At 35.1% G+C, this 25,700-nt stretch overlaps 1 protein-coding gene across 1 annotated transcript in view; it reads right to left on the bottom strand.

Moving 5' to 3' along the window:
* Positions 1-25,700, bottom strand: part of MYOF (myoferlin) — a gene marked incomplete at both ends in the record, with an annotated part of 67,509 nt that overhangs the window by 24,960 nt on the left and 16,849 nt on the right. Inside the window, 22 exons of the mRNA XM_084264753.1 lie at positions 1,701-1,864; positions 3,242-3,373; positions 4,364-4,519; positions 5,505-5,697; positions 7,828-7,934; positions 8,451-8,575; positions 9,342-9,519; positions 9,874-9,990; positions 10,437-10,561; positions 12,464-12,502; positions 15,047-15,129; positions 15,568-15,611; positions 15,731-15,799; positions 16,727-16,830; positions 18,038-18,164; positions 19,331-19,446; positions 19,924-19,954; positions 21,054-21,104; positions 21,217-21,279; positions 22,771-22,899; positions 23,415-23,575; positions 25,549-25,633. Of these exons, the coding sequence (XP_084120879.1) occupies positions 1,701-1,864; positions 3,242-3,373; positions 4,364-4,519; positions 5,505-5,697; positions 7,828-7,934; positions 8,451-8,575; positions 9,342-9,519; positions 9,874-9,990; positions 10,437-10,561; positions 12,464-12,502; positions 15,047-15,129; positions 15,568-15,611; positions 15,731-15,799; positions 16,727-16,830; positions 18,038-18,164; positions 19,331-19,446; positions 19,924-19,954; positions 21,054-21,104; positions 21,217-21,279; positions 22,771-22,899; positions 23,415-23,575; positions 25,549-25,633 (2,399 nt within the window). The remainder of the gene's footprint in view (positions 1-1,700; positions 1,865-3,241; positions 3,374-4,363; positions 4,520-5,504; positions 5,698-7,827; positions 7,935-8,450; positions 8,576-9,341; positions 9,520-9,873; positions 9,991-10,436; positions 10,562-12,463; positions 12,503-15,046; positions 15,130-15,567; positions 15,612-15,730; positions 15,800-16,726; positions 16,831-18,037; positions 18,165-19,330; positions 19,447-19,923; positions 19,955-21,053; positions 21,105-21,216; positions 21,280-22,770; positions 22,900-23,414; positions 23,576-25,548; positions 25,634-25,700) is intronic.

Below are 25,700 nucleotides of genomic sequence, written 5' to 3'. Positions count from 1 at the left end.
AAGATAGAGTTCTGGATTGTCCACCTTTATCAAGTTCTATTTATTATTAAAGTACAGTATAGCGCTCATCTCTGTGAGGTCTACTTATTGTCTTAGAATGTCTCTCAAAACCAGAAGCAATTCCAGTATTAGTAAGTGATAGAAGGAACATTACTCAGAATGAATGACTACCAGGAGGGTTTTAACTGCTGTGTTATTCAGGATCTCCTTTCAACACTTTATTGGAAAAAGAAAAGAACATCATAGATTTAAATGTAGGAGACCCTGGTCTGCAAGTGACAGTTACAGGCACCGCTAACTTTTTATATATATAGCTACACATGAAAATCTGGCAATATATGCAATTTTGTTCCCCATTATGCTATTGACAAGGCAAATAATCAGTTGGCTAATGTTTTTCTAATCTGCAAGCAAATGAAATAAGAGAACATTAAATCAGACAAGATAGTCTCTATTTTCATGTGCGATTGATTCAGAAAGCACGAAAGTATGTTCTAAAATGCCATCTTGTGGTTAAATAAAGCCATGCAGATTATTTGCCAATAAAAGCTCATGCAAGGCATGAACATGGTTATGCTTTTTAACACTATTTTTTTCCATTATCTGAGAAAATATCTCCATGTGTGTTATTGTTTTTCTTCATGTCAAACTATTCATTTAAATAAAAACTGCTCATTGAATTGGAAAACAAGTACATCCATTTATAACTATAAAATGATACAACTTTAAAATAGATCAAGTATTAGCACATATTTTTCATGCACAGTTTTTTTATAGCAACAGTCCTGTATTTATTTTTTTAGCCACCAGAAGAGAAGAACGGAAAACGGGCTGAATCTTTTCTTTTAAGAAAGAAGAAAATCATCTTTCTCATGCTGGCTTTTGTTTGTGAAACAAATCATTTAACCGGTCTGGTTTAAGGTGTGGCAACACAAATAGCTGAATGGGCACAACCCAGGAGTTGAAAACCTCTAACAGAGCAAGACTGAACCTGCTAGTGCTGGGGGAGGATTAGCACCTCATGAATTTAGTCCACCAGGGGAGGAATTGTCATATGGTTCTACAACGTTGGGCTCTGAAAACAACCCCTGACTTGACGCGGCTTGGAAGCGACCTGTGACAGTTGTTTTTTGGACCTCAACATTTAGTGAAATAAACACAAAAAAAATCCATCATATGAGAACAACCATGCAAACGCTGTAATGGTGTTGATACATGAACTGCAGATTTATACTGGATGCCGGGGTTAAGTTTCTATCTGTGGAAGGTTTAGCTATCTAAGGGTCCTGTTGGAAACCATTACAGCAGGATCTGAGAACCTCACATAGACACAAGGGATCCTCACAGTAGCCATCTCAGAAAGGAAAACTATTATTATCCCTTCTTTAAAGATGGGGCACTGATATGGAGAATACAAGCAGTACGCCCATCATCACACAGGGACTTCTGAACTGTGAACTGTTTCCCAGGAAATGGATAGATTCTTTCTGTTGTATGTCTTATTTTCCTTTATAAAAAGGTTATGTTAATTTTAGTGTTATTATTTAGCTTGACTATGGCTGTTTTCTGCTGACCTACACAGTTCAGCTTAAAAAAAATAAAAATCTCTTTCTCAGCCAAGAAAACAGAGAGGAGCATTTACTCTACATTCTGAGATTAAACTCCTTTATTCCTGTCTGCATAAAATTAAAAAATCTGACCTTCTTTCAGGATCAACCATCCATTCTCCTTCCCACTCCCAGCCTTTTGGAGGTAGAAAGTATTCTCTTTTCAGTTTGATTTTTCCTGTGACATCAGAAAACTTGTGGCGCCCAACAAGTCCTGAAGTACCCCACTTTCCAAAAAGAAGAGCCTGATTTTCATACTGTTTGAGAAGAAAGAAAAAAATCAGTACGTTAAAATAATGAAAAACTTTTAGGAGTAAAAAAACCCAAAACCAAACCAACTGTTACAACTGAACCATTCTATTGTACGTTCCCTTTCTCTGCAATCAAGTATTCTCCACACTACTCTGCAATGTTATAATTAATTTATTTCACTTTCTTCTATGCTGCCTGGTAAACAATGATTCCATTGCTAAACTACACTGTCTCCTCAATTTAACACCTCTACAATTACAGCCAAACTTCTTCCAAATTAAAGCTTTGTTAAATAAAATTCCACTACATTATACAAACAAGTCTCTTGTGTTCTTCCCTAAACGCATGATCCTCTCATTCTTTTCCATCTCAATCTTCTCCTATTTATATCATCTCCTTTTGTAACATGTAAAATGTAAATTACAGTATTACCATGGAAGCTACCAGGGACATGATTCTTACGTCAGCCTAGTTTATATAGTGTATTTCCCTCTATGCTAACAGGATTATTCAGACTTTAGGATGGTCTTGAGTTTACTGTTCTTATTCCTGTAAAATTGTTGGATTGCCACATGAAGAGCAAAAAAAGGGATATTCCATAGCCTCTTAAATTCCATATTTAAATAGCAACTTTGACCATTCGTTGACTATTAGGTGACTTACTATAATACTACTAAATACTTGAGCACAAGTGCAATGGTGACATAAACCTCTGTAAAAATGTCTTGTTTGAGTAGCTATTACACTAATATTGGATTATATGCACCATTAGGTAATGGGACATATATAAGGCATCTGCAGTTTACCATCATCATTCAAAATCTCTATTATATGCTGTGGGCTCTTTTAAGCATTTCTCCCCAAATATATTCATTCTTACCATTGAAATGTTATCATGTTATAGCCATGTCTGCAAAATCTACTGGTTTAGACAAGTCTTTGCTCTAATAGTAAATTTTTACTGCTACAAAAGAACCATTATTGAGCAAAACCACTTCTATTCAAGTTTCATTTGTACAAGTGAAGACGCAATTAAAATAAAGCTTATTCACATGCCAAAACATAATGGTCTAGATCCCAATCTTAATTATACTGATAAAAATCTAAAATAAATGTTATTGAAATCACTGGAGTTAACCAGATTTTTACCTGATTAACCAGTACAGAATCTGGTCTGATAAGTTCATCTGGTAGGCACAATGGATTTTATCATTAATTGACTTGAATGGGGTGTGTTTATTTTTTTTTTTTTAGTATAATAAATACTACTGTCCCTTTCTGCCTGGCATGCAAGAAAAAGATAATTCAGAAGAGCTCCAATTTCATTTGAATTCTTAATACTCACATCCAAGTCTAAAGTAAGAAAGCAACGATGGACATACCGCTTCTGCAAAAACACTGAATGTTCCCTCTGCAAAGCTATTAAACTTCTTTTCAACCGCACTCAGCCCAAGCCAGATGTTAATTCGTAACTCCACAGGCATTTTGACATCTTTCGTCTTATCCTGTGGGTACTGGCACATGAACAGAAAAAGTTATTCTTTGTTATGTTATTCAGGCATTGTAGCTTTCTGTAAAATATATACAATAACACAGAGATATGAGTAATAATAGATGATTTATGTCTTCGTGTACTGCATTTCCTCAAAAGCCTGTAATAACTAGTTCAGTAAGGAAACATTCTTTAAAACCTGTGTCCCCAGGGCACACAAAAAACAAACTCAGTAACAGCAGTATCATCCCTGTTGATCTATATTCTCTCCCAAGTTTCATCCAGCAACAAATGTTTAATTATAACAGTAACTTAAAACTTCAATGTTGGTTTTAGAGTTTCTCATCAGGAGTGTCTGGAAATGCAGAGGTCAGAATAGTTCACAACATGCATGATAAGGAAGCGTGAATCTAAACGTGAAGATACAGGCTTGTATCAAAGTCTGAATCAATATAACTGCTAGTACATTGACAAACTCTGTAAATGCTATTGTTCTGTAGGTGGATCGCCTTTTTTCTGGTTAAGTTTATTCCAATTAAAGACAATATAACAATATAAAGTTAAAGAACTGCATTCCTATTCAAGAGTAAGACTCAATGCAGAAAGACATACTAGAGAACTTCAGGGAGCAGACATGATCTATATCACTTGCAGAAAACCATCTAAAACTTTTAATAGATTTTTGGAACTTCTGTGATTTACTCTAATTACCCCCTCTGAAAGTATCCACTCACATCCAACCCCAAAACACCATCCCCAGTTTGAAAGTCCTATCACAATTTTCATCTCTTTCAGAAAAGCCTTGGAGTTAGGGACTGATGCTGGTTCTACCTGGCTGACAATGAACTCTATGTTTAAATTTCTGTGATATTTTGAAGAAGTTATATGGAGTTGACTTTAAATCTGCCCTGAATTTTGACCCCTCATTGTTCAGAATTTGTTTGCACATTTCATACTCATGTCAGAAGGCACCACAGTTTACAGAGTTTATTTTTTGAGGTGGGAGAAGTACCTTTAAGAAGATCGTTTGGGTCTTTCCACAATATTTACCAGAAGATTCAGGGCTCGTTGTTGAATACAGCACTTGGTGTGCAGGAACACGAGCATAAGCCAGTCTTTTCTCCCCTCGGATCATCCATATGATTACATCAGGCATACTGTTTTGTGGCTGTGGATTATTTGTGGGGAAAAAAAAGTTAAGAATGGAAATTAAACAGAATGCTAAACTAATCTACTACACAACAGAAAAATAAATGAGGATTTACATCAAAAGATTTGTCACTTAGAGTAAATAACACGTATTTATGATAAATAGAGGAAATAATGTTTTACTTTGTAAGACACAGTTCTGAAACAATCATTAAAAATACCATTGAGATGGGTTGGAAAGCAAATTAGCTTTATTTAAAAGAAACCCTTTCACAATCTTTCACAAATTTTTCTAGATTTTTGTATCTCCATTCTTTTACAGTGGCTATAGTGACTGACCCCAGGTGCTAATGTTTTGTATTGACCTGCTACATATTTAAGTGTTTGTAATGCTTCCACATTAAGGGTAAATGTAAGACTTGGAGCAGAAAACCGCAACAGCCTACTATCTTGTGGCAGCTTTGTGCACACCACTGTATGCTAGCTGCAAGTCTGCCAAAGTAACTGCTCTTTTTTCAAATCAGTAGCTTTGTTCAAAGTAGAAATGGCACAGAAAAAAACCACATTATTAGAATGTTTTGAAAAAACAATTGTGAGATGAAAACTTAAGATGTTGCTGAAAATCTAAAAACCACAGAAACAAACAGATTTAACTCTGCTAAAAGTTGATTACTATGGCTAGCAACATATGTCCTGCAGTCCTTGCAATGTTACTTGCAATTCTGGAAGAAAGGAAAGGACAAAATACTGTCACTTTAAACAGAACAGAGTCCACTCTAGAAATCAGAGAGTGGTTATTTCCAACACATATTTTCAGTGAAGACATCAAACACGCTAGAACGCTTCATTGAAGGAAATCCTAATTAGAAGGGAACATGTTGACTTTCACAGCATCTAAACTTATATCGAGAGTGGATGTTGCTTGGTCAGCAGTGAACACTACAACACTGTGATAAACTGCTATGCTTAAACTGACTGAATCACTGGTATTGTGTAGTACTAACCTCTTCACTCAGTTGCAGTAATTTATCCAACCAATCCTCAATTTCTGTCAGAGTTGCTTTCACATCAGTAGCTTCATTTCTCATCCTTGCTGCTGCTTCTCCAATCTGTTTGAGAGACTTGAGGCGTAGCTTTTCTATCTGAGTGTCAAGGACTGTAATATTAGATTTGCCTTCTATGAGGGGAAATGGCTTACTGAAAAGAGAATATTTATTATTATTAATAATGTACGTGGATTTTATTTAGCCACACACTAAATGCAGACACACATATGGTGCCAACAGATTAAGTGGTTTTATTTCCTTTGATTGAAAACCACCAGAATAGTGCTGTAACATCTATTTCTTCTGAGATTTTCACCTGATAAAATGTTTATAGTAAGCAAGGGAGACTTTGTGCTTACATAACAAGCACCAACGTAGAATAGCTTGAGGTTTGTGTTTTAATGTAATTGCTGCTAACAAAACCAAGAAAAATCCGTTTCCTTATATATTAAAATTATAAAATTATTGCCTCAGAATGTACATCTTGAAGATGAAAACAGTGCATTCAGACCAAGGTTAAGTTCCTTTCCTTCACTGGAAACTGTAAATTCCCAGAAATTCATTATACAAATATAATTTGCACCTATGAGTGGAGTTACCTAATGCTCTGGCATGAAAGCAACTCCAAACCAGTGACACAGAACTGAGTCACCAGAGGGCAGAGTAACTTTTCAGTGGAAGCAAGAAATCCTATAGCATCACAGTAGAGACCAGGAGAAAGGAGCTTTTTTGAGCTCGTGGAGGTTTGAGGAAAAGGCAGCTTTTCAAAGACCAGTGACTATATCCTTTTAACAGAGTTTATTAAGGTTTTTCATATGATACTTTTAAACAAAATTAAAATATTCCCAAGACACTGCCAAGTTTGAAAAGCCTGACTCATCTTTAAGTCTGTAAAACCTTGATACTATGCAGCTATAGTTGTTTCTACTAATCTGAATGCAAGTGCTGCCTGCCCTGGGTGCAAATACTTACAAATGATTCAAGCACACCAGATCAGAACTTCCAGAAAGTCACCTCATTTTAGATTTGAGGGAGTTTCCAGTGTACTATTTAAACTCCTAACTCACTTAAACTTTAGCATGGCAAGGAAAATGGTTCTAAGAATTCAACACAGGGAATGGTCTTTCACAGTTTTCATGAGCTTGTTGAAAGAAAACCCATAGGGAGTATTGTATCCTGTGAACAACAGGAAGCTTGTTTGGTTGATATATCTAGGTGCTACTGTATCATACCCTTGAGTGATATTTTCTGAAACAACGGACTCAATTAATAACAGTGCAGATGTGTATCAGGAGGATGGGTTGACCTAACATATGAAAACAGTTCATAGACTCACTAGATGGCTCCATGTGACAAGTTTGCCTTTTTCTTTCCTGAAGTATGTTAGTTCTTTTTCTCTATCTTCCAGACAGGTCTTCTATGAATTTACTAGTTTATATTTTCATGCAAGCTTTCTATCATATAATACTTTATATATATATACACCGATCTCCACTCTTTGCTTTTTCCTCTTTTCTTAATTGGCTCTACAGCTCGATTTGTTCTCTCATTTCGTGTTTTCTTCTATTTCCTCTAAAGGAATAACTGCTCTCTCATTTTCCTTTTCCTGTGCTGTTTCATAACCCACTTTTTCAATGTTTTTCAAGTGTCTCTCCCCACGTCGATGACTACTTCTGTTAATGTCTCTTTCTCACACAATTCCTTCCTCTCTATTTAGAGTGTAATCTTCAACCTCTTAACTGCTGCCCTCTATTGCCTTCTCTGAACACTCCTATATGTGCAGACATATTGACTCAAGGCTTATTCAAAAATACCATCTTTATGGCCCTTAAGATCTAAATATCTTTTAAATTGTTTTTTGTTCTGGGCTTACCAGTAAATCATGGAATTTCTTCCCTTTTCAGTTTCAGAGATAACTTTAAAAAAGGGGTAAACAACAGGTGAATTCTAAAGAAGGTACATGGTAGAAAGGCAACAGAGATCCACAGCTTTGCATTTTCAGAGAAGTCTTGCCTTAGATTGTTTTCAACAGATGCTGTTTTATTACTGTCAGTGACTCAGATAAAGGAGAGTTACAAAACTAGATGGATGACTTCATTGCCAATATACATGTTGGTTTACTACTTTCAGAGACTTTTGGAATTCTAGTTCTCAGGTCAATTCATAGGGGTAATCAGCTTTGTAGTCCTTAGAATTTGTTTTCTGACTTAGTAAAGGCAATAGCAAAGATTCTGAGCAAACCCAGAATGATAATTTAAGAGATAAAAAAAGGTACTTTTACCTTATATCTTCTGTAAGTTCATCAATCAGCTTCAACCACATCTCTGCTAATTGGTTTTCAGAAATTTTAGTCTGCATTCCGGATTTTAAGGCAGCTAAGTTGGATTGCTGAGGAATTTAAAAGAAAAAGGATTTGCACTTGTACACTTCCATTGTGATTTATGGTCAATATTAGTTTCAAGACTTTTACCTTATTTATTTGTATGTATAAAGTCCAAATCAAAAATGACTCAGATGTTCAAACTTGATTCGTATTTAACAATGCTATTATTATGTTCTTTCTCACTGTATTTAATATGTGATACTGCACCTAACTGATTCCAAAGCTATTAACAGTTCTACAGACGTAATGTGCCCCTAACCAACACTGAGGAGTCTTTGTTCCTGTGGGAGTTCACAGCAGATTCAAGCAGGAATGTGTTGAGCCTTGCCAGAATCCACACCTATGATGAGCAGTAGCATTAGTTACACTGAGCCTTGTGTAATTTTGAATAGGAAAAAAGGAGGAAAAAGCATCAGAAAACCATTCCATAAGTTGCTCAAAATGTCACTTTTTGATTATACCTCTGGATGAAAAGAAAACAGAAGAGCAGGTTAGCTAAAGAAAGATCTTAAGTGCCTTACCAGTCTTTCAGCCATGTTTAGGATTACATTCACAGGGTCTAATCTATGACTTATGTCCTCCCAAAAGGAAGTCAGCGTTACAACTGGCTTTGTGTTTGCCCATGGTAAGTAGTAATAATAATTACCTGTTGTGAAACATTTGTATATTAGAGCTAGAATTCACAGCAGGAATATATACTGTACAATGCACAATTTGTTACATTTATTTATGTAGTAGAAATAATTAAGAACATAGAAGATAGTCCAAACTTAGGATTTGTATTTTTCAGCCACTGTGATGTCTGTTGAATGGTAAACTTTTCCTTCAAATCCAATGAATTTTTTCAATAAATTATCTGTTAAGATGTTAATTAATCTTTCCTGTAACTTGCCAACACAGATACCACATTAATGTGTCTCTCTGAAACAAAATACTCAAATGGTTATCAACCAGGGTAAATTTGATTACTTTCATACACAGAAAAAAAAAAAAGAATTCCTACTGTCTGCAGTTAAAAAAAAAGTTATAGCCAATATACATTTTCCTGTAATCTGGCTAGGTTGTCATCTTCCAGGCTGCCAGACATCTGGGTCAGAAAGTTCAAAGGGTACTTTCCCTGTTTAATCCTTAGTTTTTCATTACTAGTCAAAGAATGTGATTTTTTTCTCTTGCCAACACGGTCAAGATTTCACTGAATTCTTTGAAAATTTCTTTCATGACCTCAGTAGGCTTTGCAGCATGTATTCCACAAACATAACTTTATCTCAGAAGCTGTGAAGAACCACACTTTTTTTCTGTCATGATTTCACTAAGTTTTTAGTGCAGTTAGGGTTGTCACTCCAAAGATATCAAATAGCACTGCGAAAAGGGAATTTGACATTATTTTATCCCCATACCATCAGCATCCTTACCATCAAAAACAGCACGGCTGTACTGAGTTGTTGATGCCAAAGGTTTACAGGTGGTATCAAACTTGTTCCCATAGTTACCAATGCTAACTTCAAACTGGATAGGCTCACCAGTGTCTTGCAGCATGGTAGCAGAATGAAACACAGCAGCCAAGCAGAACTTCCGCCTGCGCTGGTATTTCTACAAGGTGAAAATTTAGTTACATTTCAGTATCTGTAAAACGGGATCCACAATTACAGAAGTAAATAGCAATTTCTTAGTAGAAATAATAATTTTAATATTTTTTAGTAGTTTCAGATACAAAACAAAAAAGATGTGTATATAATAATTGCTGCATTTGAGATTATAAATGTTTCAAGTTAATATTTCATGCTGCAAGTAGGATGTTTTTGTAGCCATGCCATCAACAACCATTTCTCTTAATTCTGAGATTCAAGTTAATTGTCGCAACTTTAATAACTTAGATCATTCTTAAAAAATAAACAGCCAAAGCACATATCTATTACCAACATTCACAATAAAACAAGAATTTACCTCAACAACCAGTAAGTCATCATTTGGAATAATCTCTAACTTTTTATTAGCAGGCTTGCTTTCAAGTACTGTAGATAGTTCAACCAGAATTCTCCCCCTATAAGCAACTCCTTCTCCCTGTAACATAAACAGATATTGGATTAAATTTTATATACTTCTTTTTAGGTAGTATACTCTGTTTTAGCTGCATGAGTCTGAGTTTACTAAAGTATTCTCAAAACCTCTGCAGGGGTATGGATGTACATTTCTGACCAAATGAAATAAACAGTTGGCTTTAATGCTAGAAGTGAAAAATATATATATTTACAAAACCAGGGAAATAAATACAAATGCATGCAGAGATGCAGATAGTGAAAATCATCAAAAACACTGCTGCTCCTTCAAAAACAACACAAAACAGATAAGAAGGGGAAATATGATCACATTTTGTTATAAATAATAAATATAAAACATTAGTAAAAAAGAAACATCAAAGGGAGCTTAATGTGAAGCAAACCCCCAACATTAAAATGAAAAACAACTGGGATGAAACTTTTTATCAAATAAATTAATAAAGAACTGACCTTTCCAAAGTTTAATTCATCATATGGGTCTGGGAATCCAGTGTATTCTCTTGGACTTCCATAAAAGTTTAGGTAACATGGCCCAAATGTTGGTAAAAAGCCAACTTCAGTTTCTCCAGTGTTTGCTAACAGAAATAATTACCATTATATATTTTTAATTTACCATTCAGAGCCAGAAAAAACAATTAGTATGAAATCCAGTATTACAAATGTTAGATATTAGTTAGGTATTAGTAATTAGTAAAGTAAGAACTCTTTATTTTTATACTTTATGAAGTGAAAGTAATTATACCAGTAACTATCCTCCAATGTACAATTCTTACTACTTCAACCCACAGAATAAATGGAATATCTGCTGCACGCCAAATACCAGCCTTTCATTTATGTGGAAGAATAACAGACGCTTATGTTAACAGAAATAATAGTTTCTAGAAATAAGTTAAACCATGTAAAACACCATTTGCAGTCATTTAAATGCATAGGCCGCTGTTCTATCTAAATAGTTACAAAAAAGATGTGCACTGTAGTAGAAAAATCCCTGTTGTTTAGCATAATGAACTCTACTGTTGTAATTTTTAACTATAATTTTTCTGTGGTTATACTTCAGGGTAAAACACAGACTGTTGCAATCTCTAATCATAATTGCTACAGTGCACTGTTTCTCAGAAACTCCCTTTTCAGTAAGCTAAAACCTATACAAGACTGAAAGTCTGCAAACTCAATTAATTCTCATTTAATTCTGATAACAATAAGCTCTAATTTTTATAATTGTCTTATTCCATGACTAATAAATTAGAATTTCCCAGTGTCTTGATCTATCTTAAAAGTAATTAATATATATTTAGATATTTTGTTAGTTTTCATAGCTAAGCTAGGAAACTGCACAACAAAGCTATGGGGGTTTTTTTCAGATATTCAAGGTATCTAAGAACTTCAAAATGCTTTCTGTCATAACTCTGTTTTGAAAACAGAATTTCACTTTTCAGAAGAAATGTACATACAGGGAAGCTTTAGCTGTAATACTACTGTTATGGGTATGCACTCACACCTTGCAATTTTATTAGATTAATGGGATTCGAAAAAATTTTAGAGCCAATCAGAATCTATACTTAAGGGAGTTGATTCTTCTTTCAGTAATAATCAAAAAAAGTCAAAACTATGATTGATAAATTTGATGAGTAGCGCAAAGAGAATTAGAACAAAGTAAGCAATACACATGCAGAAAAACACTGCTTAGTTTTGAGTTACAGGAAAGATTCTATATCCTTTTCCTTCTTGTATTCTTGCTTTTGTCTTTGATCAAATAATCCTGGTACAAAACAAGATGACAACTCAATTCTAAACAACATCTCTTAAGAATCATCTGCACCACAAAGCAGGATGCATTTATCACAGGAAAGGATGGCTGAGATAAAGTGAAAATATAGGGTTGTCTTGAATAACTTTGCTACTGACTACTGAGTGACATAAACTGATAATAAAAATAGTTACCTTTCAAATGCATTCCAAGTTTATTTATTTCTTACTATATATTTGCCACCAAGACTTTCAAGACTGGACGTCTACCCAGACAGTTACATAAAAAGCCATCTTTCCAGGTTTTAAGATTCAGATTTCATTTTGCAGACTGTATTTATATAGCTAGCTAAGCATAAGCAAAACAGCCACCGATAATTTTAGGCAGTTACTTACTTCTGCAGGCCCTGCAGCTGCAAATACAGTTGTGATCTCATAGCCAAGTTAAAAATTGCAAGCCATTGTTAGACTAAGCACTTCATAATTGAAGTAACTGCATGCTGAACTCTAAAACACAGCTTGAAGCACCAAACAGAAAAATTTCCAAACCAGTTCCAGTGCCAAAACTGTTTTATACAGTTAATTATGTTTGATACTCTTTAATCATAATAATTAAGTCTTTTAAACAACTAATTATTAAAAAATATGTTTTAAGAAGATGGGTTTTCTTAGGCATTACTTCTCAGTTTGGGCAATGGAAAGAAAAATCAGTAACAGATGAAGATATAAACCTTCATACGATGAAGCCCCTGTTCCCGAAGATGAAAATTCTATATTATGAAAAGAGAAGAAGTTACTTGACAAGTGACAATAGCATTTTATAAACAAATACATCACAAAGCAATCTGCTTTCAAAAGGGAATTGAAGTCCTGAGAAAAAATAAAGTTCACGTTGGCTAGAACTTTGCTTCCTGATTAAAATCTGAAGGTATTACTCTTCCTATACAAATTCCAAACGCTGGGAAAAAACCCCATGTAGCTGACAAAACAGATTTTTCGTTTTTTCTGATTCACTTACATATATTTTTCCTCCCCTCAAAATAAAATTTTATTTTAAAAATTATTTTAAAGTCTTAAGAACATTTAGGAAAACCACTACATTTCAGAGCTTATTAGGGTATCTCCATTTACTGAAGACCATAGACTAGTTCATTTTCTCAATCCTTTAGAAGCCAGAACAGGCTTCAGGAATAGCACTGACCTAAAGGAAAGATAAACATAGAATCATAGCATGGCATGGGTTGGAAGGGACCCCAAGGATCACAGAGCTTCAACCCCCCTGCCACAGGCAGGGCCACCAGCCTCCAGGCCCAGATCTATACAAGGCTACCGAGGGCCCCATCCAACCTGGCCTTGAACAGTTCCAGGGACGGGGCATCCCCCACCTCTCTGGGCAGCCTGTTCCAGCACCTCACCACTCTGTAACAAACTTCCCCCTAATATCTAATCTAAACCTTCCTTACTTTAGTTTTAATCCATTCCCCCTTGCTCTGCCATTGTCTACCCTTTTAAAAAGTTGATTCCCCTCCTGTTTGTTTGTTCCCTTCAGTTACTGGAAGGCTGCAGTGAGGTCCCCCCATAATGTGTGATTTTACATGGAAATGGCTATCACAATGCCAGTACCTCAGCAGAGAGAGAATCCAAAGATTTTTCTCAGTTACTAAATGCCTGTGTTTGAAGTATAAAGTAGCTGTGACTCAGCAGCAGTTCAAGTTACACACTTATGTGAGTAGTACAAGTGATCTCTCCAGAGCTGAATTTTCCCCCACAGCCCAGCCCTTCTGCCTCTGGTTGTGTGTGAGTTATATGAAAAGAATGTTTGCACAAAGTCTTACTTCAGCAGCAGTACCTCTAAGAGGACCATGTTATAAACTTAAAGTTAAGTGACTGAAAATACAGTTCCTTACAATGAGATAAATACTTTGCTCAAATCACTACAGGATTGGAGCCACTAGTTTTGTTTTTCAGCTCCTGACATAGGTACTGATTTAAGGACAAACTTGTCTGTCTCAGACAAATGCAAAGATAGATTTCATAAACACAACAAACCCCTCCCCTCCCCCCAGTAATTTTGGAATTGTGACAATAGTTTTGAGCCAGTGTCATTCACCCTTGTGTAGTGTTCAGATAAACACTAAGGCTGTTTAGCCATGAACTTTACAGTTCTGTACGGACAACTAATATTCCGTAGTATGTATGTTGCTAATGTTCATATTAATATGCCACACTGTGCTCATTACAAAGATAAAATGGTTTTGTGGCAATTTAGAGCTAGTTCAATTGTATGAAAAATCTTGCTATAGAGGAGATTATAGATGTAGATCACAAAGAAATAATCAATAATCACAATATGTTATTAGAACATAAAGGTAACAGGACTTTAATAAATATTTTCCAAAAATGTTTCTTATAATATTGTAAAGAAGAGTTTTACTACAAAAGTGTTGTCCAAAGGGGACATGTTAGGAACTTCAGATGCTGCCTAACTGCACTTGTTTCCTTGCAGTTAATCAGCTTTGGTTTTTTAGTTTTTACGAAATCAAACATCCAGCCACCTATACTGATTGAAGCACATAATTAATTGCAATGCTGTGATTGCAGACAAAATCTTTGTTTGTGGAACCTACTAAAATAAAGGTTACTATGGTAATGTGGAGCATTCGTGCAATGAAGTACAATGCCCATTCCTAGTAAGCTACTGATCAGAGCAGAGACTGCTCCAAATTCCTTCACCATTTGAAAGCAGCCTAGCAGCATACAGGAAATGAGTAAGTGAGTCTTGATAGTTCCTGTACTAACTACTTAGGAACATTTCCCAGCTTTTAAGTCCTCCTCCCAAAGAAAGAACACGCTTGTAAGATGGCAAAAGAAGTCTTGTCTACTAATGCCCAGTGAAGCAGTGATTCTGAAACAGTGACTCCATATTGTTTTTAAATTAAATGTCCTATTAAGTATCTTAGTAAATCGGCATATCTTACTTGTGATAGATTGTGATATCACATAGTTTTCTGAATTTGAGAAAGTACTTACAAATTTAATTATTAACTTTGTATATATAACAGGACATTGAATTTTTAATTACTTACTGCTATTCCCATGATGATATGGTTTAAACATTATCATTTTAACATTTTGCTTTGAAAAGTCCCAGAGTATGTTTCTAAGAGCACTGTTTTGAGAACTCCAAAAACAGCTAATCTTGTTACCACAGAACTGAAGAGCTATAGGAAAACAGACTTTCTTAGAACACTAATCTTTGCTATTCCTCACAGCATAAGAGATGATAGCAAGTTACATACTGCCCAATCAATTACCTTCAACTTCTCCTCCAGAAGAAGCAATTTTTGAGAGACTTAAATAAGTTGTTCCTACGACATCATTTTTTGTAAGGCGATCCCTAAAAAAAGAAAAAAAATGAAAAAAAAGAAAAAAAAAGAAAAAAAAAAGAGGAAGATTTTATTTAAAGATAAATCTGGTCATCTGACACAGGAGCAAGCTACCCATGACCAAATGCACTCCTAGACAGTGCACACACATTTTATATCACCCAGAATTTGTTAGTATTACTAATGCAGATGGTGATGGCTAGTTACAAAAATGGGTTGTATCACAAAGTCAGCTGACTTCTATTATTTTACCTAAATAGCAATTGTGTTCAGTGCTTGCTGCACAATATTCCCATGTTACACTAATCAGGTCTCTTCTAAAGAAATCATAATGGAAGATACTTAAACACTTACTTAAATGCTCTCAGACTGTAAAAATATCTGACATCTATAGAACCAGACTTTTCTTCACTTAACATGATTTACTTTGATTAAAAGTTGTAACTCACCAGTCAACAACTGCAATTTTTATTTTCTCACACATCGAGGGAAACTGAAAATAAAGGCAATTAAAATCAAATAACCCATTACTTATTTCACCTCTTCTATGTTAATACTCTGTGTTCCAAAAGGATGGCTGATTTCTACAGAAACAAGAGAGAAAAAACATACCTTGATTTGAAGATAAATGATCTGATTCCATTCTGGATTAGCATTTTTTTCAATTATACTTGTGCAAACCTGCAAAAAATTAAATCAACTATGCAGCCCATCAAAGATTAAACAAATCTGAAAAGCACACACTAGCTACGATTTAGGATAAATCATGTTCTATTTGGTAAAATGAGGGGTAATAGTTAATGATGAATCCCAAGTGGTTTATGAGCTATTAGTTTTCAATTGGTAAAAACTGCTAACCCAATCTGCATGTGCAACAATAATGGCTATTGGAGGGAAAAGAAAAATTTGAAACAGTGTTTAAACCTGAGACTGGAGTTAGCCTAACAAGAAGAAAGCTTATTATTTCCACTGCTACAACATAGTGTGCTTTCACACTAGTACTGGTCTCTTTTATCACAGCAGAGAAAAATGACTAAGGAATCACTTGATTCCAGCATGCTTTATACAAATTTTAGAGCAGATCAATAATATATTCTAAGAGAGAGCCTATATTATTTGCTAGTCATGCCTACTGAAGATCTTCTACATTACTGGGTGCAGCAACCTGACTATATAACATAATAAAGAACTGATATTTTTCTTCTTAAAGAAGACTGGCTAGCAATGAATGTAGGTTATGCAATTGTGTGCCAGCTCAAATTTAGTATTCTAATGAATACATTAGCAATAAAACGTACGAATGCAGTTTAACCTGTCCAGAAAGATCTGTACCATCAGTTACAAAAAACAATCAGGAACAATGGGTAGGCAAGCAATTTTGCATGCATCAATTCCTAGCACTTAGTCATACATTCATTCCTTTTATTAGTCATCAGCTTTACACCCATTCTACTGTACTGTGTAGTTTTTCCTCACTTTATGAAGTGAGCTTTAGGGCTAATGCTTTTTTATTTCTATAATTTCAGTAAACTTAATTTCTATTGGCATATGAAATCTGTTCTCAGGACTATGATTGGAATGCCAAGATTCAGGTATTTACTAAATTACCTTTTTCCCAGCAAAAGAAACTTCTACAAATGGATCTACCAGGTTTTTCTTGTCTGCTTCTCCTCCAAATATTTCCTTGACAGTCTGTGCAAAAGCATCATCCACTAGAGAGGTGGGAAAGAAGAAATAAAGGTTTAAGCTTTTGTAATTATTATGTTATTTATTTATTCAGCCTTAATAATAATTTGTTCATAGCAATCCCACTGAAATCAAACAGTTTACAGATCTAGGTAGGGTGAAGTCTAATCTGATGAGTAACACTCTGAACAGTGTTGCTGATGAAAATGGACAATTCAGGCTTAGAAGCAATTTCAAGAATATAAATTTTTGAAACATCATAAGAGTGCCTACATGCTTCTGAATTTAGAGGCATAGTTGTATTTGAAAACTTTATGCATGTACCTGTAGACCTTGTCATTTGTCACAGGTAAGAAATTCTGCTAACAAAGTATAAAAAGCCACCTATTCTATCAAAAAACACATATGGCAAATAATGAGAGAGAGAGATTTTGTCTTAGTGATACAGGGATGACACAAGTAAAATCTCACTAAACAAATCATGGTCAAAATACTTACAAGCTCCCCTGCCCTACAGAACGATTTAAGCTTACTGTGTCCAATCTACACAAGCACACAGCTTTCTGGGATACAGCCAGCTCCTAGTTACTTATTTCCTGTAGCCACTCAGGCACGGATTGCTGGCAAAAGACTTCCTTGGCCATCTCAGGAGCAATTGACTGATTTCAAAAGTCCTGTGGCCTTTTCCTCATTACAAAATAGCTGCAACTATGAGCACCTGTGAAGAATTGATCAATTGCTGGGAAGCAGAAGATGCAGGGCCCATCAGCAGTACTACTTATCTACTAAATGGCCTTGCAAAACAGGGTACCAGCTTTCTGATAACCTCTTGAAAGTGGGCACGGATTGGGATCCAACAGGAAGTTGGCATTTGCACAGTATACTTCAGCTAGATATGCACAGAAAATCCATCTTATCTGCAGATCAACTGTACTTCAGTCACCTCTATGTAACTTCTGCGACTGGAGAAATAATAATGAAGATGACCCTTTCCCACTACCAGAGGCTGCATTGCCTACTCTGCAACAGATGAACATTACTGACCTAATAGATAACACATCAAATTACCCACTACATAAATAAAGTAAACTTACATAGACTTAAAATGTGCTCAAGTAACAATGTAGAACACTCTGGATGTTTTATGTTCCAGGAGTGTTTCTGAACAGCTAACACAAATATTTCTAATGGTAATCAAGTCCACAGATGGATGAGTAGTAAGAAGATACATACTTTGTGGAATGTCCTCAGCTCTGTAGATTTTGAGAAGGAAAGTGACCCATCGAAGTGCAATTCCAGCAGGTAATAACAGATTGCTCTCCACATCATCACTTTCATTATCTCTTTCCCTTTTTTCAACCTGTTGGGAGATACAGTGGTACATAATGTTTGGTGTGTAAGAAAGACAAAGTGTCATTACTTAAACTGATGCCCAGAATACTCTTCAGATAGAATAATGCTATCAATCCACAAAAAATAATTCTACTTAAACTATTTTATTTAAACTTTTATCTCTAAAGTACTCCATAATTGGAGCCCATTATAATCACACATTTAAATAATTATCAGATTACAATGATTTTGGCACTTGTACAATGCCAACTTCATGCAATTTTCATACTCATCTCAAGTTGAATATTGCAGCAAGGTATCTTACTGCAATTAGAAAATGTCACAACTCTGATATAGTTTACCAGAACTTATTGCTTCCTCCTTTAAAAATAAATCGGAAAGAAAAGATTTCACCACAAGTAACTACACATATCCTTGTGATTTCAAGATTCATGATGACAGCAGAAAGGAAGAGATAATACGGAACAAGGAGGAGATCTTCCATTGCTCCCGGGACCATATTATATTTAACTAAGGGGTAGCAGGATGCAAAAAATCTCAGGCAGGAGGAACATCAGAACTTAAACTACAGACAACGATCAAGTAAGAAAAAGATCACACAGAAAAGAGGACCTGTTTTCACCTTGACAGAAGAGCAGACAGTTAAGGATTGGATCATTAAAACCATGTATTGCTTTCATCTGCATCAAATTACTTGTGCCTAAATTGTAATTATTGATGGGTATGTTTTTTCACCTGGCAAATATGTGCATCTTTTCTAGTACTCAGGTTTCTCTGTGGGCTTGTGTATATTACATAGTAGTGTGACATTCTTTACTCAGTCCTGGAACTGGAATCAATCTGTTGATCAGCCTGATTAGCTATGCTAAAGAAATGATGTATTTGCTTGCATGCAGTATCAGGCTAACACATCTCTACTTCTTCCAGGATGCAAAGAATTAGCTACAAGTGGTAGATAAGCACACACAGAGCTGCACTAAAGGATGCTTAATTGAACAGGATAACAAAACCAGCTTTAAGTTAGCCAGTTACTACTGGATACCCTTGAAACAATTTGTAAAACTTGTCTGACTATATACTGCTTACAGAGTGAATTATACGGTAGTCAAAAAATGCCAGGGAGACATGAATATCTATCTGTGGAGTAAAGAAAAATGTTTAAATAAAACTTACTGGTGGCTCATCTCCAGTTCCCAGTACAAACATGCTGACTTTCATATAGCCTTTCGGTCCTGAATTTGTATCTTCAGGATCACTCAGCAAAAGCCACTTTCTCATGACTGCATGGCCTAAAATAAAACAGACACCACCCCCCACCCCCAGTAATATCGATTATAAAATTGCAGAAATCATAAAACCAAAGTAAACTGTTCCAAAAGCATGCTTTATCCAAAACCTAATTATTTTTTAAAGTTATTCTGTCCTAGACAGCTCTCATTAGTGCCACTCAAAACAAGAAAACTACTGCTGTTAAAATGTTGTAGCACACTTATTCAGAGACATAATTATAAAATATTTTTGTATTATTTTTCACATTTTAGGTCTCCAATACCAAAACTAATATAAAAATTTTAGGTGGTCTACTTAATTTTGAAACTACTAAAAGGAGTTATATAGCTGGATTTTATTTTTTTAAGTTCATACTGAAAAGCAGCAATGTCGAATAACTTCACATTAACTTTCTTCTTCTGCTTTAGAAATTTAATGAAGTGTTTAAACTTCAAGTTTCAAGCTAGGAAAGAAGCTCTGAAGTAACTGTTACTTACCAGGCTCGTCATAAACATAGCCAATGTCAATCTGAAATAAAGAGCAAAGGCATTCTCTCTGAAATCATACTACAACAGAAAAATGCTAGGGCACCTCCCCTCAAAATTTCATTTTCTTACATTGAAAACTTAAGGATTTTGAATTAATATCGCAGCCAAGAAAAAAAAAATGCAAGAAAAGCTGTATTAAAGCTAACAGCTGTAGTTAATTTCTTCTTTCTTCAGATCCCCAGCCTTTTCATTTATCAGAGACAGAAGATGGGGTTAGCTTACTGTTTCTTCAATTTCCTAAGTTGCCCCATTATTTTATGTTCAGACTTTTCACACCTCGTTTCCATTTCCTGCTCAACATCTCATCCTTCAGTTCCTTTGGTTATTTAATGAATAATTTTGTTAGAAATGGCTTCATTTAGAAAAAAGTACTCTTCCATAGTTTTATTTTTTTGTGAAAAGCTGCTCTAGAGATCTGAATTTATGCACTACAAAATAAGCAAAGCAAAAATACAGCCAACACTGATATTGGAAATGGTATAAGAGAGGATCCCAGTTAGCCATTACCACTGCCTTTAGGAATATCTTCATGGCAGATGTTTACTTCCCTGTGTTGACCATAACAAATACAACAAAGACAATCTCACTGATACCACCAGAACCACAGAAATTACTTTAATTAAGAGACTTTTCAACCATCTCTTTCACTTAAACTTCTAATGGAACACCTTCCCGCATCACTTGAGAATATCTGTCTTTATGCCACTATATGTATCACTATTCCACCTGTTAGATACCTAATAAAACTCTCTCTTCAAACCCTCCCTCATACCGTATAACCATCCTGATATCTTTTAAGGAAAAATATAACTTTTGCTAAGTATTTTTTTCCTCTTGGATGCAAGCTAGAGAACTTGATATATAAACCATACAATTTTCTTTAATCATAATTTTCTACTCAAGTAAGAACGCTGTTTCATAGCATTTTGAGCAAACAGTCTCTAGCATGAGAAGCAAGACATCATCAGATAATTTCCTGGCCCCACACTGAAGTAGCATAAGCATTTAAAACAAATACTTCAGAAATTTCTCTCATTTTATTTAATTTAGTCAAGGTACAGAATTTATTTCATACTCACCTTAAATTCTCCCATTAGACAGTCTGCTCGTAGAGAATAAGAATCATACACCTAAAAAGACAGAGAAACATGAAACAGGACTGTTTCTCAACATCATAGTGAAATGGCCAGGCAATGCTATATGCATCCAGCAGCCTTGGGTACATGGATCATTTTTTCTTACCCGAAAGCTAACTGTTTCATCGAGCAACTCTAAAGGAGTCATGTGGACATTGTAGAAAAATATCTGTAAAGGTAAAAACAAACAAAAAACCCTGATTCAAAATGGCAAATGCATAATTCTGTGAACTGAAAATGCAAACCCATTATTTTAAGAGGCTTGTGAAGCATGCCTACTACCATACTTTTACCCTGCCTCTTTGCTGGACAAATTTATGATCATTTAGCACAGAATAAAAACTTAAATAAACAGTAGAAAATTGAAAAAAGACAGTCATAACTTCAATTAAAATGAGTGCAGTAGGCATATCTGTGCTGCAAACTTTCAGCTCTACCCTTGCTCTGCTCTTCACATTTTCCTCAGGGGAACAACTGCAGGAATTAGAAAGGGTGTTCATTTTCCAGTACATTCAATCCTGGTTTAGCCATTTCTGTTATCAAAAAGGATTTATTTTGGGCTAGTGGTAGTAGTGATGGTAATGATTTCTATCTTTGAAATTCAAGGTCACAGGAATAAATCTGATAGTTGACAGCATGAAGATAAATATACTTACTAATCATTAGCCTATTTGTTCTATTAGCATATACCTCACTAAGTTTGGTCTTTGAGCCCAGCTATACTCTAGTCAGTACTTTATTTAAAAAAAAAAAAAAAAAAAAAAAAAAAAAAAAAAAAAAAAAAAAAAGAAGAAGAAAAGAAAAAGGAAAGGGTACATAAACAGAGTCCCTCCTATTCCAGTTTTAGCCTAGTCTGGAGACTGCCTAGGAATTGATACAATACAAGGTGCAACTGGCTTTCTCCCTTCCATGTTTTTTACTACTGCTTCACAAATCTTGACTACTACCTACAACTTATTTCAAGTCTCAAAGTTCTATAACTTCCTGGGTTTTGCCTGTATATGTTAAACAGGCCTTCCATCCAGTTCCAAAATCTTCTGAATTTTCCACACATATCCAGGTAGTGAGAGTTATCTCTCAACATACTCTCTACTAAACTTAATCTTTGTCACATTAGTCTTCCAGACATGAGATCATTATTGTGTCTCTTCTACCACTTTGAATTCTCTCCTATATTTCAGTGTATTTATGCAGATGCACAGACTCCTGTCTGGACAAAGAAATCATGGGTAGCAACACAATGACATTTCTACCTTCTGTGTGGCAGTCTTATTGACCCAAAGCATTGCACTGAAAGCTCATCTGCACACACCATAAAGATCCACAATGATTCTCAATTAATTTTTCTGTGATTTTATAACCTGCACACAACAATTGTGACAACTATTATATTGCACAGCCAACTATCAAAAAACATGTTCCATATGACTCAACTGAAGTTTGACTTCTTTCCAGATAGCTCTATCTGCTAAGACTGCTGGCAATAGTGACGTGAACACATAAAAATAAGGCGACTGGGAACTGCAAAATGCACACGAGCTGTAACTACTCTTAAATATTAGGAAATTCTTATTATTTGATCATAATGAAAGCTGTAATAGCTATTTTTCTACATTTCATAGCATTAACATTTCAGCTACAGTGTTCTAACGCCACTCACTTCATCAAAATATGGGTTGTTTCCTCTTTTGATTCTTGTTCGGTGTGTCTGACCACAAACATGAACTTTCACTACTGGTTTTATGTTATTTCCAGGCAATTGACGACCTTCAATAACTCTAACACGAATCTGGAAAAAAAACCAACAATAAAATAAAATATTTGTATTAATTCATTCCCTGTTTTATGTATCATTTTGGTGACAACAGCTTCTTTCTATACCACCAATAAGAGCCAACACCTGAGGTAGCTGGCAGATACAGACTGGACAGACTTTTCAAACTTAATTATGATAGCAAACATTATTTTGCTTGAATTTTAGAGGACAAGTTCGGGATGGTAATTTCAAAAACTTTTTTCTTGCTTTGACTTTTTAAAGCTGCTATTTTGAGTTTGAAATCTATACAACTATACAATAAATAAGGTTCACCTAGATTTCAGTCAGAGTTACACAGAATTGGACATCTCTGTAACAGGCAAACTGGAAGAATACTGAAATGTAGGCTTTCAAATGAAGAGGCTGATTGTCTCTACAGTGCATTAGATTTTCACAATTTTACATTAAATTATGTTCAGGATGTGTGAAAGCAGCAATGTGATGCCAGGCAGAAAAAGGAAACTTGCAACATTTAATAAATCTATTACCTGGAAATCTTGTGGCTTGTTAGAAAGGATTCTCCGTGTTTTCTTTCCTTTGGTGATGCGTTTAGCTAGCTGGGCTTCCTTTGTTCCACCTGCAACCACTGGTGTGATACCACGAACTGGACCATCCAAGTCATCCTCATAACCTCCATCATCTTCTCCATCTCATAGAGTACAAAAACAGGACAATTAATAAACAGATAGCATGTTAAAGTTACAGGAGTAAGAGTCTGATATCCAAGAGTTCCCTTAAAATTGTATTATCTCATTTCAACAAACTTTTATGTCTAACCACATGCTTCCAACTCCTTTTGAAAGCTAGTCATTTCAGCCTGCTTTAGAACAAATTTATATCCTAACCAAATTAAGTATAGATCTGCCCCTCTTCAGGATGCAAAGTATCTTCTACAATTCCCATACACTTTTCTGAACCAACTGATTGAAGTTTTAGCAAAGTTCAGTTCAGCTGTAATTGTCACCAGACTAGTTCACAATACACCAGAAGTGATTAATTTTATTCCATTTGAAGTTATTTTCCAGCAACAAGAGGAGACTATAGCATAGCAATGTTTTTAAACTTCGGAATTTAGGGTCTACCGTCCAAAATAAAACCCTGAATTCTCTTTCACAGCATCTAACTGTGGAATAAGTTATAGTTCCTGAGTAAGCCTCTTTGACAGTTGTGAAATCAGAATACCTCTGTGAAAGACTATTGCACAAACATACGACACTACAATACTGGATCATGCAGTGAAATTCTAGGATTCCAAAACAAATATTTAGACCACAGAAGTGTGTCACTCCCTTGTGTTTCCAGCCTCTTTTCTTAACTGATGGGCAGTTACTACACGAGTCTACAGGAAGAAAAAGCTGTGTCTCTGATGGCTAGCATTAGCAGAATGTTTGTTACGTTTGTGAATTAGTTTGCCAACACAGGGTGATGATCAGTTTGCATAATAAAGTCAGGGTGGGGATGTGATTTCATTTCATGGAAAATATTTACAGTAATTAACTGAAGTGTGTTTGATAATTTGCACTGAAATAATTTTCATGCAGTTGCTGGATACTAGCTAAAAGCTTGTCATGCTTTATTTACTTGTGTTACCTTATAGTTCAAGTACATTTTAAAAAAGCTATCAAAATAATCTCATTTAAGTCAAATTGCACTTTTAGCCTTCAGGTCCACTTTTCTATAAAATTATTTCAAAGTGTAGTAATTTAATACACAGCTTTTGTACTTGCATTACCCAACATTCCACTGTCCAAGAACACCTCTTCATTAAGTCAGCAGAACCAAAGTTTCCCCTCAGAACACTCCTTATTTCAATTTCTTCCTTCTTATGCTATTATCTTTCACCAGATAATGGTAAAACTGCTTTTTTTTTTTTCTCTTCCTCAAACATATAGCATTTATTAAATTTACTTCTTTCTGCACACACACAGCCTGGGTATGAGGGCAATTATTTGCATGTCTACTGCAAAAACCTGTTGTTACTTCATAGTTCTTTTGAGTCTGAAAAACCAAAGGATCCTAAAAACTCTGTCAGTAAAAACCTGATTAATAATATAGAGACCAAAGAACATGCCCTACTGATCAAAATATTGCATAGGCTAGTCTAATATCAAGCCTAATACAAGATGCATCAGTGTCTTTAAAAACTTACTCATGCTGCAGGGAGGAAAAATAAAAAAAGTTTAATGATTTAAGAAAATCTTTTCACAAAGCTTCCTGACACTGAAAGTAACAAAATCTTTTTTTTCCAGAAATGTGACCTCTTTGCTTTTTAGTTAGCACTAGAATTACAGCAGACAACTGCTGTTTCTTTGAGCATTCCAAAAAAACCTACCTTTCTTAAACAAAAACAATTTTAAAAAACTTATAAGCAACATTATTCTTTGTAACCTGATTCCACCAGTAAACATTATGCTAAAAAAATTTTATGTCAGGAAAAGCCAGTTTTCTTCCTAGCTGTCATTCTAAATCCTTAATTTGTTTAAAATCACTTTCTAGCAGTGTTGACATACTTGTCTCTGGTTACATATTTTCCTGATGAACAATGCTGTTGAATCACTGTCCTGCCCTATTTTAAATTTCTATGATCATTAAGAATAATGTTCTGACAAAAGCTTGAAATACCTTCTTGTGCATTGGTCCCTCCTGGATCATTTGGATTTGCAGGTCCAGCTGGTGGCTCATATCCTACTACCAAATCAATTGTTGCCTATAGAGAAATGCATGGGTTTTTTTAAGTAGCACACAGTATTCGCAACAACTGATTTCAAGCAGGA

Source organism: Gallinula chloropus (assembly GCF_964237585.1).
Source record: "Gallinula chloropus genome assembly, chromosome: 5".
Classification (NCBI taxonomy): Eukaryota; Metazoa; Chordata; class Aves; order Gruiformes; family Rallidae; genus Gallinula; species Gallinula chloropus.
The sequence above is the reverse complement of the archived record's forward strand: the minus strand, read 5'-3'. Positions and strand labels throughout refer to the sequence as shown.